Here is a 12,500-nt window from a genome sequence, read left to right as displayed (position 1 = left end):
AAATATAGCCAGATAGCATTAAATATAGCCAGATAGCATTAAATATAGCATAATACATTAATTTTGCAATCATTTTTGTTTTGTTTTTTTATTTCCTTTCCTTTATACTGTCTATAAATCATGCTGGTCCTAAACTACACAGGTTAAAGCTGCAGAAGCTAAATGTAAAATGTTATTGTAGATGTAGTTTATGTAGCTATACATTACGTGTAATCTGTCTTGTCTAATGCTAACACTATTAACACTATTAACAGCCGCTAAATAGCTTTAGTGTAACTTCTTATTCATTATTGTGGCTGTGTAGACGAACATTACCTTTAATATAAATATTTATTCTTTAAAATCTGTTAAAGGTAAATATAATAAAGCTTTTAAAATGAATGCGTCATTCTGCGTCTACACGTGAAGAGAACGTCTTGAGAGGTAAATGATAAAATAATAATTCTTACATTCTCTTACATCGAGGAACAGTGTGTAGTTGGACATTTTTGACTGTAAACTAAATACTTTAGTTACAAATTTGTTGGATTATAAATTCCGGCACCCAACAACAGAGGGAGCTTTAACACTGTTTACATATGTATGCGCACCGTCCACTTTATTAGGGACCCCTGTGGACATGATCATTTATGCAGTCATGTGGCAGCAGATGTATAAACTCATACAGATTCAGGTCAAGAGCTTCAGTTAATGTTCACATTAGACATCAGACTGAAGGAAAGGTGCACAGGTTCATCCAAACTGGACAAATGAAGTTTCCAGTCTTCCTCTGTCCAGTGAGGAACCTGATGTGGTCTTCTGTCTGCTGTAGCTGATCCACCTGAAGGTTTGATGTGTTGTGCTGCTGAGATGCTTTTCTGCTCACCACCAACTGTACAGTGATGGAGTTACTACAGACATCCTGTCAGCTCAGAGCAGTCTGATTATTCACCTCTGATCTGCAGACCTTCTACTTACTGGATATTTCTGTTTTTCACACCATTCTGTGTAAACTGTTGTGTGAACAGATCACCAGATCAACAGAAATACTCAGAGCAGCTTATCTGACACCAACATTCATGCCACGGTTACATTCAGTTCCTCATCAGCTGGGTTTAGTGTTTAGTGCAGATCTTACCTTTAGCACCTTACCATTTCCCCTTCTTTTGTTCATCCATCTATTACACTGAGTCTGGACATTTTCACACAGCGATCTAACACTTTCTTACAGATGATGAAGAAGAATATCACGACGGCTCCATCTGCAGCTTCTGTGCCCACTGTGAGGTAAAGTACCATCATTCTGAGTCTGACTAAAGGCTTAACTGTTAATATAAAGACTTAATTACACATTTTCACATGCTTCAGCTGTTGATTTGATTGTGTGTCTCAGCACTGTGACAGCTGTGACAAGTGTCCATGTAAAAAAGGAGACAAATCTGAGCACTGTGAATTCTGTGAGGTGAGCAAACACACACACACACACACACACACACACACACACACACACACACACACACACACACACACACACACACACACACACACACACATATATGCACACAGACACACACACACATATGCACACAGACACACACGCACACACACATGCACACAGAGGTACACACACACACACACATGCACACAGACGCACACGCATACACACACACGCATACACACACTCACACATGCACACGCACAAACACTCACACACACATGCACACAGATGCGCACACACACACACAGACACACACACGCACACACACACACAGACACACACACACAGACACACACGCACATACGCACACACACAGACACACGCACACACGCACACACACACACACACACACACACACACACACACACACACACACACACACACACACACATGTGCTCAAATGTCAGAGAATTAATCAACATTCATTCCACAATTGTTTTTTTTTTACCGAACCAGTAAAACTGTTGTTTCCTTCTCTTCTCCTGTCAGTCCTGTAATATGTGTGCTGTGTGTCCTGTGTGTGACACCGTGTGCCAGCCAGGTAACAGAAACAAGATGATTAAACACTCAATTATTTATAAACTCTTTCATGTACTTTATTAAACCGATTTCATTTGTAAAACCTTCTGTACACATTTCTGTACTTTCAGGTGGTTTGTTGGACTCTGTAACTGGCTCCATCTATAAGTATGATTCACTTCATTCTTAATACTTATTACATATAAAGCCATAATACCGCACACACACCTGTACACTGCCTTTGTGTTTATTTTCAGGACGGTTGCTGATATCTTCGATGATGATGATGATGATAAAGATGATGATAAGTAAAAGGTCTTCATCGCCACCGTGTGGCCCAGAGTGTAAAACAGCGGCTCGGGAAACAGGACAAGGAATTCATTCTTATTTGTGAACGGATCCTTAATGAGTTTATTAATAATCGGATAAGTTTTTGTCACCTGGTTAATTGTTTAATTAGCGGTGATGTGTAACTGAGCAGCTGCGTGGTGTTTAATAAAATAATAAAAGTTACTTACTGGTTGTTTACTTTTTACATTTACATTTAAAATGCATTTTAACATCATACATTGTACATATGCTGTACTAAGCTGATGAAGCATAGAAAATAGGTCATTAAAACAAATGGAAACATAATTTTAAATGATTTAAATTGAAATTTAAATATCATTTAAACTTCATCTGGGGAACTGGGCTACTGTTGGTGGAGGAAGGAGAGGAGGGAGAGGGGTTTGTAGACAGAGAGAGAAGAGGAAAGGCAGGAGTACAGGTCTGTGTATAGGGACTCTTAATGTTTATACAATGACAGGGAAAGATAGAGAGCTGGTGGACATGATGGAGAGAAGGAGGTAGATATACTGTGTGTGTAGGAGAACAAATCAGAATCAGGTTTATTGGCCAAGTGTGTTGATGTTGACACACAAAGAATTTGGTTCCAGCTGTTTGTGACTCTCAAAAGTACATAAATAACACTATACTATACAATACACACATAAATAACACTATACTATACAATACACACATAAATAACACGAGACGAGACAAGACACACAGAAAGAACACGACACAAGACACACAGAAAGAACACATAGACGAGACAAGACACACAGAAAGAACACGAGACTAGACAAGACACACAGAAAGAACACGAGACGAGACAAGACACACAGAAAACACGAGACGAGACACACAGAAAGAACACGAGACGAGACAAGACACACAGACATAACACGATACTAGACAATACACACATAAATAACACTATACTACACAATACACACATAAATAACACTATACTATACAATACACACATAAATAACACTATACTATACAATACACACATAAATAACACTATACTATACAATACACACATAAATAACACTATACTATACAATACACACATAAATAACACTATACTATACACACATAAATAACACTATACTATACTATACACACATAAATAACACTATACTATACAATACACACATAAATAACACTATACTATACAATACACACATAAATAACACTATACTACACAATACACACATAAATAACACTATACTACACAATACACACATAAATAACACTATACTACACAATACACACATAAATAACACTATACTACACAATACACACATAAATAACACTATACTACACAACACACACATAAATAACACTATACTACACAGTACACACATAAATAACACTATACTATACAATACACACATAAATAACACTATACTACACAATACACACATAAATAACACTATACTATACAATACACACATAAATAATGCTATACTATACAATACACACATAAATAACACTATACTATACACACATAAATAACACTATACTATACACACATAAATAACACTATACTATACAATACACACATAAATAACACTATACTATACAATACACACATAAATAACACTATACTATACACACATAAATAACACTATACTATACACACATAAATAACACTATACTACACAATACACACATAAATAACACTATACTATACAATACACACATAAATAACACTATACTATACACACATAAATAACACTATACTACACAATACACACATAAATAACACTATACTATACACACATAAATAACACTATACTATACACACATAAATAACACTATACAACACAATACACACATAAATAACACTATACTATACAACACACACATTAATAACACTATAATATAGACATTATGAGTATTAAATATAAATACAGAATATATAACAGATCAGTTCTGTACATAAAGTATGAGAGTGTAAATAACAATATAGTGTAATATTATACTTTAGTACACTATACAGCAGCAGTAGTGTGTAATATATACAGATGATGTGATGACTGACAGTCCTGATAATGCAGCACTTATAGATATGAAGCAGTGAATATAATGATGGTGAGGTTTTAATCAGGGTGATTGTCTGGGGTAAGGAACTGTTCCTGTGTCTGGGAGTTTTAGTAAAGTTCTGTAGCGCCTGAGAGAAGGGAGGACATTAGGGATTATCACAAACAAAGTTTTTTTTAGATTTTGAGATTTAAATCTACTTTGGCAAGAACTGATTCACAAGTACATTAAAAATCTACTTAAATAAGTGACGATTTTATAAACACTTGCCTAGTTTAGGTCATCTTTTCACGGACCACTAGGGGTCGATGGCGGACCACACGTTAAGAATTACTGTTATATACATACAGCATAACATAATGCATTGACAAAGAATGAGAAAGATGCATACACAAACAGCAGTTTAAGGTTACATCCCAAATCAGATCAGAATAGGCAATAACCAAATCACCACCATGCATTTGTTTAGTCAAGACATTATCTTTTCCCATAAGACCTTGTTGAGCTTTAACAATATGGTCGTCTTTTCTCTGCATTAATGTCATTAGCATATTATCTAATTTTGGCAACTCAAAATCAAATTCTGGGATTCTTCCACGAAACCTAGTTGTTCCTCTGGATTCAACGACAGTGTTTGTTGGGTGACATTTATGTATGGGAAGTAATACTGTCCTATTGACCAAGCTGTATCTGGTGTTATCTGGTTGTCATTAACAAAGATAGAAAAGTGATCATGAGTTGTGGTGACACATGTTTTCCTGTTTGAAACTATTCCTCTTGTAAACTTATTGTGGACATGTTAGATCGATTTCACAAGCCTCATGATTAGTGTGTAGTGCCCCACATAATGGTCTCACACTCACAAATAAAACCAATGTAGTTTTGTCCCAGCGTTCCATGTCCAGTCCTTGCCATTCTCCTGATGGTAACTGTGTGATAAACCTAAAAGTCCTTAAAGTCCATTCTTTAATACATTCTTCTGTAATATTCCCAAATTGTCCCTGCTTAGAATCCTTTCAAACAATTCTTCAAATCTTTTCCAATCCTTGAGATTATTTACATGAAGATGTTCTCTGAGGAGGTGATGAACTGGTTCCAACATCACTGTGATACCTCAGGAACGCTGTTGTCAAGAAGACCTTATACATTCCTGTTACACTGTTCATCTGGGTCTGGAGATCATGCTGTAAGGTTCACCAAGACCAAAACCTGGACCAAAACCAGTTGGGCACTGCTGTCATGAGAGCTGCCTTTCTTGTCCATCCCCACATCTATTTCTTTTTGACCTGATAAACACTTGAAAACATAATGAGTTTATACCCCCCCCCCTTTTAAACACAGCACACAAAAACATTACAAACACATACAACATAAAAACACTTGAAAACATAATGAATTTATACCCCCCCCCTTAACACAGCACACAAAAATATTACACACATATACAACATAAACTTGCCTAATTACATGGCCCTGATGACTGCCATCAGTTTTTATGATATTAATTGACCTATGTGGAATGATCTCTTACCAGGTTGACGGTTTTTAGTTTTGTGATGTGAATTTCTGCATGTTCTCTCCTGGTGAGCAGACCATGGGCTCTCATTTTGGTAATTCTTTACCACAACGTCATCACTACTGTCAAATTTGTGATGGTGCACATTCTGAACAGAATGTATTTTGTCTTTCTGACTTTGCCAAATTTGTTGAGTAGTTTGGTGAACAACACCAGGCCAGGAGTTACACAGATGTTTGAGCTCCTTTCTCAGTCTGTTTACTGTAACTGGTGTAAATCTGTTTTGGGGCCTGGACTCTTAAGGGAAAATTTGCATTCCCTTGAAATATGTCCCTCTTTGCCACATGAATAACACACCAGGGGGTTATCAGGGTTACGAGAGGGTAGTCTTTCCTTTCTATCTGCAGTAGTGTAGGTCTCATTTTTCCAGGAAACCTTATTGGCTCTATTCTTATTGAGATTTTTAACACCTACTGCTGACACAGGATGGGACTCTTTGTGTTAGCATTGTTGTTGAAAAACTGTGTCATTTTAGCAATGATGTCGTTATAATCAGAGAGATGGGTTACAAACATCGACACAGCAGAACGAGTGAGTGAGTCACATTTGTTAATCAAAGCAGATTTAAAACTATCATTCGGTGTGATATCAGGATTGCCACTGAAAGTTCTAAATGTCTCCAATAATCGCTGTGAGAATGCCCTGGGGTGCTCCCTGTCCTCATGTACACATCAGATATTTTACCCCAGTCACCTGACATTACACCTAGGACTTCAAGCAGTGCTTGTTTCCTCTCTAACTTATTGGCAGTTCTAGTTTTGACTTTCTGATTTAACGCTCCAGACAAAGTGTCAGGCAAACACACAGTTAACAACACACACACATCACCAGCTGTGGATTTGTAAATGTCAGCATATAGCTCGACCTTTAGAAAGTCTAATGGATCTTGTTTGGCAGGATCAAATTTACCGATACTTTTAATCACAGCTTCTAGCTCATTGGGATTAAACCCTCTGACCACAGTAGAGGTCACTGGTTCCTCCGCTTCTTCATTAGCACACATAGTTGTAGTCAAGTGAACTGGAGCCATGGGGAACTTAACTGTACAGTCAGAGTATTGACTCCTGACTGACTGAGAATCCCATCACTGTCTGAGTTCTCATCACTGTCTAACATGTCAGGAACCTGATTACTCCACATGCCACATACAGATGTCTTACTGCTGCTAGTTTCAGTTGTGGTATTTTTTATCAGAAATTGACAAGCAGACTTTGCGTCCTCTAAATCTTTGAACAATGTTTCCACAGATGAACTAAACATGCTGTTGTTAGTTTTAAGGCGTGCAATTTCACTCTGTATCCTAATCTGTTCTTCTTTCCAGAGTATTTCACTCATGTGGTAATCTCTTTTAGATATTATCCCATCATCTAGTCTAGATTGCAGTTGCTCGTTTTCAGCCTTCAATACATTTAAAGTCTTCCTAGTGACTTTATACGATGCGAGAACTGCTTGCAGTGCATTGGCAATCTGCTCTTTTTTGTTCTTGGGCATTTTAGGGTCATTTAGAAATAGCCCTCATACTCATACGGTTTATCAACAATGTTCTCTATTCCATCAGACATTCCCTGAGAACCGTGTTTAGCGATGTACTTAACAATCAGCTGTTCCATTTTTACAAACTCACAGCTTTCCTTAAATCTGAGTCTTTAAACTTTACACAGTTTCTGTGACTATAAGCTATCTAGTTAACCGTTAGTCTATTCACAGCTCCAGTATTTCGGACACAAATGAACAAAACAGCCACAATACGTCGGGCTTTAAAACTCAAAGGTCTCACTGCTTCGGACACAGACACACTCCGTCTGGCCTCGAGGTCAACTACAGTAACACTTAACACTCACAACTCTCAAACAGTCACAAACACTCACCAACAGTAACACTTAAACAATAACACTCACAAACACTTTCAGTCACTGACAGTAACACTCACAAACTCACAAACAGTTTAAAATGTAACACAGTCACAGTACGTCGGACAAAACCACAGTACATCAGGTTTTTGTTATATTTTAAAACAGTCTTCTTAGCCACAGCACTTTTGGACTTAAACCGTTAGTTTAACACTGTCACAGTACGTCAGACAAAACCACAGTACGTCGGGTTTCTTTGCATTAAAGCCTAACCGTTTACTTCACCACAGCACATGGACTTAAAACGTAAGTTTAAAACACTGTTACAGTCAGACAACACCACACTACCTCGGGTTATTGCTTTAAACTCTACAGAGCCGCAGTGCGTCGGGCTCTTTACACTATCACTGTTTCACTTACTTTAGAAACACTTTTAGCTATAATTCAACTGCCACACTGCTTCAGGCTGATTCAGTTACTTTAGAATCTTAACAGAATTATAACAAACACACAAGAAGTTTCAGGAAAAATGTTTGAGGAATTCTGACAGAAGCTGAGACAAGCTTTGGGTGGTCAAGCTTCCAGATGACTTAGAGACTATAGCAGAAGTGATTAGGAAGACAGGTAGGAGGGTGATAGGTGTCTCGTCTGGAAGGAGAAAAGAAGATAAAGATGCATGGTGTTGTATGAGGACGTCAAGGTAACTGGAGTGAGATGGTGTTGTATGAGGACATGAAGGTAACTGGTGTGGGATGTGTTATATGAAGACATGAAGGTAACTGGTGTGAGATGTGTTATATGAGGACATGAAGGTAACTGGTGTGAGATGTGTTATATGAGGACGTGATGGTAACTGGTCTGAGATGTGTTATATGAGGATTTGATGGTAACTGGTGTGAGATGGTGTTATATGGGGACGTGAAGGTAACTGGTGTGAGATGTGTTATATGAAGACATGAAGGTAACTGGTGTGAGATGTGTTATATGAGGACATGATGGTAACTGGTGTGAGATGGTGTTATATGAGGATTTGATGGTAACTGGTGTGAGATGGTGTTATATGGGGACGTGAAGGTAACTGGTGTGAGATGTGTTATATGAGGACATGAAGGTAACTGGTGTGAGATGTGTTATATGAGGATTTGATGGTAACTGGTGTGTGATGGTGTTATATGGGGACGTGAAGGTAACTGGTGTGAGATGTGTTATATGAGGACATGAAGGTAACTGGTGTGAGATGTGTTATATGAAGACATGAAGGTAACTGGTGTGAGATGTGTTATATGAGGACATGAAGGTAACTGGTGTGAGATGGTGTTATATGAGGACATTAACTGGTGTGAGATGGTGTTATATGGGGACATGAAGGTAACTGGTGTGAGATGTGTTATATGAGGACGTGATGGTAACTGGTGTGAGATGTGTTATATGAGGACGTGATGGTAACTGGTGTGTGATGTGTTATATGAGGACGTGATGGTAACTGGTGTGTGATGGTGTTATATGAGGACATGAAGGTAACTGGTGTGAGATGTGTTATATGAGGATTTGATGGTAACTGGTGTGAGATGGTGTTATATGGGGACATGAAGGTAACTGGTGTGAGATGGTGTTATATGGGGATGTGAAGGTAACTGGTGTGAGATGTGTTATATGAGGACATGAAGGTAACTGGTGTGAGATGTGTTATATGAAGTTAACTGGTGTGAGATGTGTTATATGAGGACATGAAGGTAACTGGTGTGAGATGGTGTTATATGAGGACATTAACTGGTGTGAGATGGTGTTATATGGGGACATGAAGGTAACTGGTGTGAGATGTGTTATATGGGGACATGAAGGTAGCTGGTGTGAGATGGTGTTATATGAGGACATGAATGTAACTGGTGTGAGATGTGTTATATGAGGACATGAAGGTAACTGGTGTGAGATGTGTTATATGGGGACATGAAGGTAGCTGGTGTGAGATGTGTTATATGAAGACATGAAGGTAACTGGTGTGAGATGTGTTATATGAGGACATGAAGGTAACTGGTGTGAGATGGTGTTATATGAGGACATTAACTGGTGTGAGATGGTGTTATATGGGGACATGAAGGTAACTGGTGTGAGATGTGTTATATGAGGACGTGATGGTAACTGGTGTGTGATGTGTTATATGAGGACGTGATGGTAACTGGTGTGTGATGGTGTTATATGAGGACATGAAGGTAACTGATGTGTGATGGTGTTATATGAGGACATGAAGGTAACTGGTGTGAGATGTGTTATATGAGGATTTGATGGTAACTGGTGTGAGATGGTGTTATATGGGGACGTGAAGGTAACTGGTGTGAGATGTGTTATATGAGGACATTAACTGGTGTGAGATGGTGTTATATGGGGACATGAAGGTAACTGGTGTGAGATGGTGTTATATGAGGACATTAACTGGTGTGAGATGGTGTTATATGGGGACATGAAGGTAACTGGTGTGAGATGTGTTATATGAGGACGTGATGGTAACTGGTGTGTGATGGTGTTATATGAGGACATGAAGGTAACTGGTGTGAGATGGTGTTATATAAGGACATGAAGGTAACTGGTGTGAGATGTGTTATATGAGGACATTAACTGGTGTGAGATGTGTTATATGGGGACATGAAGGTAACTGGTGTGAGATGTGTTATATGAGGACATTAACTGGTGTGAGATGTGTTATATGGGGACATGAAGGTAACTGGTGTGAGATGTGTTATATGAGGACATTAACTGGTGTGAGATGTGTTATATGGGGACATGAAGGTAACTGATGTGAGATGTGTTATATGAGGACGTGATGGTAACTGGTGTGTGATGGTGTTATATGAGGACATGAAGGTAACTGGTGTGAGATGGTGTTATATGGGGACATGAAGGTAACTGGTGTGAGATGTGTTATATGAGGACATTAACTGGTGTGAGATGTGTTATATGGGGACATGAAGGTAACTGGTGTGAGATGTGTTATATGAGGACGTGATGGTAACTGGTGTGTGATGGTGTTATATGAGGACATGAAGGTAACTGGTGTGAGATGGTGTTATATGAGGACATTAACTGGTGTGAGATGGTGTTATATGAGGACATGAAGGTAACTGGTGTGAGATGTGTTATATGGGGACATGAAGGTAACTGGTGTGTGATGTGTTATATGGGGATGTGAAGTTAACTGGCGTGTGATGGTGTTATATGAGGACATGAAGGTAACTGGTGTGAGATGTGTTATATGGGGACATGAAGGTAACTGGTGTGAGATGTGTTATATGGGGATGTGAAGTTAACTGGCGTGTGATGGTGTTATATGAGGACATGAAGGTAACTGGTGTGAGATGTGTTATATGAGGACATGAAGTTAACTGGCGTGTGATGGTGTTATATGAGGACATGAAGGTAGCTGGTGGCTTCTTTTAGAGAATAATAATTTATAGGGAATTTATTCGTTTGTTTATTTATTCGTATAACAACCTGGAAGCAGAACTAGCAAACGTCACGTATAAATACTTCCGGTCCGTTAGAATAACTTCCGGTTCGTTGTAGTCTGTGGTAAACAACGGAGATTTGTTCATTAAAGGTTTGTCCTTAATCCGTTCCTTTGCGCTATAATAAACATCTGCGTTTATAACCTATGTGTTAATGTGACTTTAGATGACCCTGGTGTTATATCTATACTATAGCTATAACTATATGAAGTGATTAGTTATTTATGTAACAGAAAGTCTGGGCTCAGTCCCATTCCTGTGTGTAGTGGACTAGATGTAGTGCACTATGTCGTGTGTATGCGCACTATGTCAAGTGCACTTATACAGGGAACAGGGGGTTATTCGGGGTTTACTGCATATATAACGCGTTTTTATGGTGTTATTATATGTATTTTATTCCACTGAAGACACGTGACAATGACTCGACACGGCAAGAACTGTACCGCTGGAGCAGTGTACACTTATCACGAGAAGAGGAAGGACACAGGTTTCATTTCACTTCGTCTCTCATTATCTCTGTCTTTTTATTTATGTACTTATATAAAATCTCCCTGTGTGTGTGTGTGTGTGTGTGTGTGTGTGTGTGTGTGTGTGTTTAAGCTGCTTCCGGTTACGGCACTCAGAATGTGAGGTTGGGGAAAGACGCCATCAAAGATTTCGACTGCTGTTGTCTTTCGTTACAGCCGTGTAGAGACCCTGTGGTGACGTAGGAACACACACACACACACACACTCTCACACACTACAGCCGTGTAGAGACCCTGTGGTGACGTAGGAACACACACACTCTCACACACTACAGCCGTGTAGAGACCCTGTGGTGACGTAGGAACACACACACACACACACACACTCTCACACACTACAGCCGTGTAGAGACCCTGTGGTGACGTAGGAACACACACACACACACACTCTCACACACTACAGCCGTGTAGAGACCCTGTGGTGACGTAGGAACACACACACTACAGCCGTGTAGAGACCCTGTGGTGACGTAGGAACACACACACACACACACACTCACACACTACAGCCGTGTAGAGACCCTGTGGTGACGTAGGAACACACACACAGTACAGCCACATAGAGACCCTGTGGTGACGTAGGAACACACACACACACAGTACAGCCACATAGAGACCCTGTGGTGACGTAGGAACACACACACACACACACTACAGCCGTGTAGAGACCCTGTGG

The 12,500-nt window shown here is 39.1% G+C and overlaps 2 protein-coding genes across 4 annotated transcripts in view; both read left to right on the top strand.

Annotated features, from left to right (window-relative positions):
• The window catches only part of LOC113648516 (germ cell nuclear acidic protein), a 6,942-nt gene extending 4,433 nt beyond the window's left edge, over positions 1-2,509 (top strand). Inside the window, exons 2-6 of the mRNA XM_047801261.1 lie at positions 1,211-1,266; positions 1,373-1,441; positions 1,967-2,018; positions 2,128-2,164; positions 2,254-2,509. Of these exons, the coding sequence (XP_047657217.1) occupies positions 1,211-1,266; positions 1,373-1,441; positions 1,967-2,018; positions 2,128-2,164; positions 2,254-2,308 (269 nt within the window). The 3' untranslated portion in view covers positions 2,309-2,509. The remainder of the gene's footprint in view (positions 1-1,210; positions 1,267-1,372; positions 1,442-1,966; positions 2,019-2,127; positions 2,165-2,253) is intronic.
• An 8,755-nt stretch (positions 2,510-11,264) lies between these two features.
• The window catches only part of LOC113648525 (nitric oxide synthase interacting protein), a 12,741-nt gene continuing 11,505 nt past the window's right edge, over positions 11,265-12,500 (top strand). For 2 of the 3 annotated variants that reach the window (XM_027155737.2, XM_027155736.2), the window contains exons 1-3: positions 11,265-11,390; positions 11,706-11,785; positions 11,899-12,004. In XM_027155737.2, the coding sequence (XP_027011538.1) occupies positions 11,716-11,785; positions 11,899-12,004 (176 nt within the window). In that variant the 5' untranslated portion in view covers positions 11,265-11,390; positions 11,706-11,715. The remainder of the gene's footprint in view (positions 11,391-11,705; positions 11,786-11,898; positions 12,005-12,500) is intronic. The other variant, XM_027155735.2, reaches the window with a different exon arrangement.

This window comes from Tachysurus fulvidraco, chromosome 15, assembly GCF_022655615.1.
Source record: "Tachysurus fulvidraco isolate hzauxx_2018 chromosome 15, HZAU_PFXX_2.0, whole genome shotgun sequence".
In the NCBI taxonomy this organism is placed as follows: Eukaryota; Metazoa; Chordata; class Actinopteri; order Siluriformes; family Bagridae; genus Tachysurus; species Tachysurus fulvidraco.
This window is presented reverse-complemented; position numbering and strand designations above follow the sequence as displayed.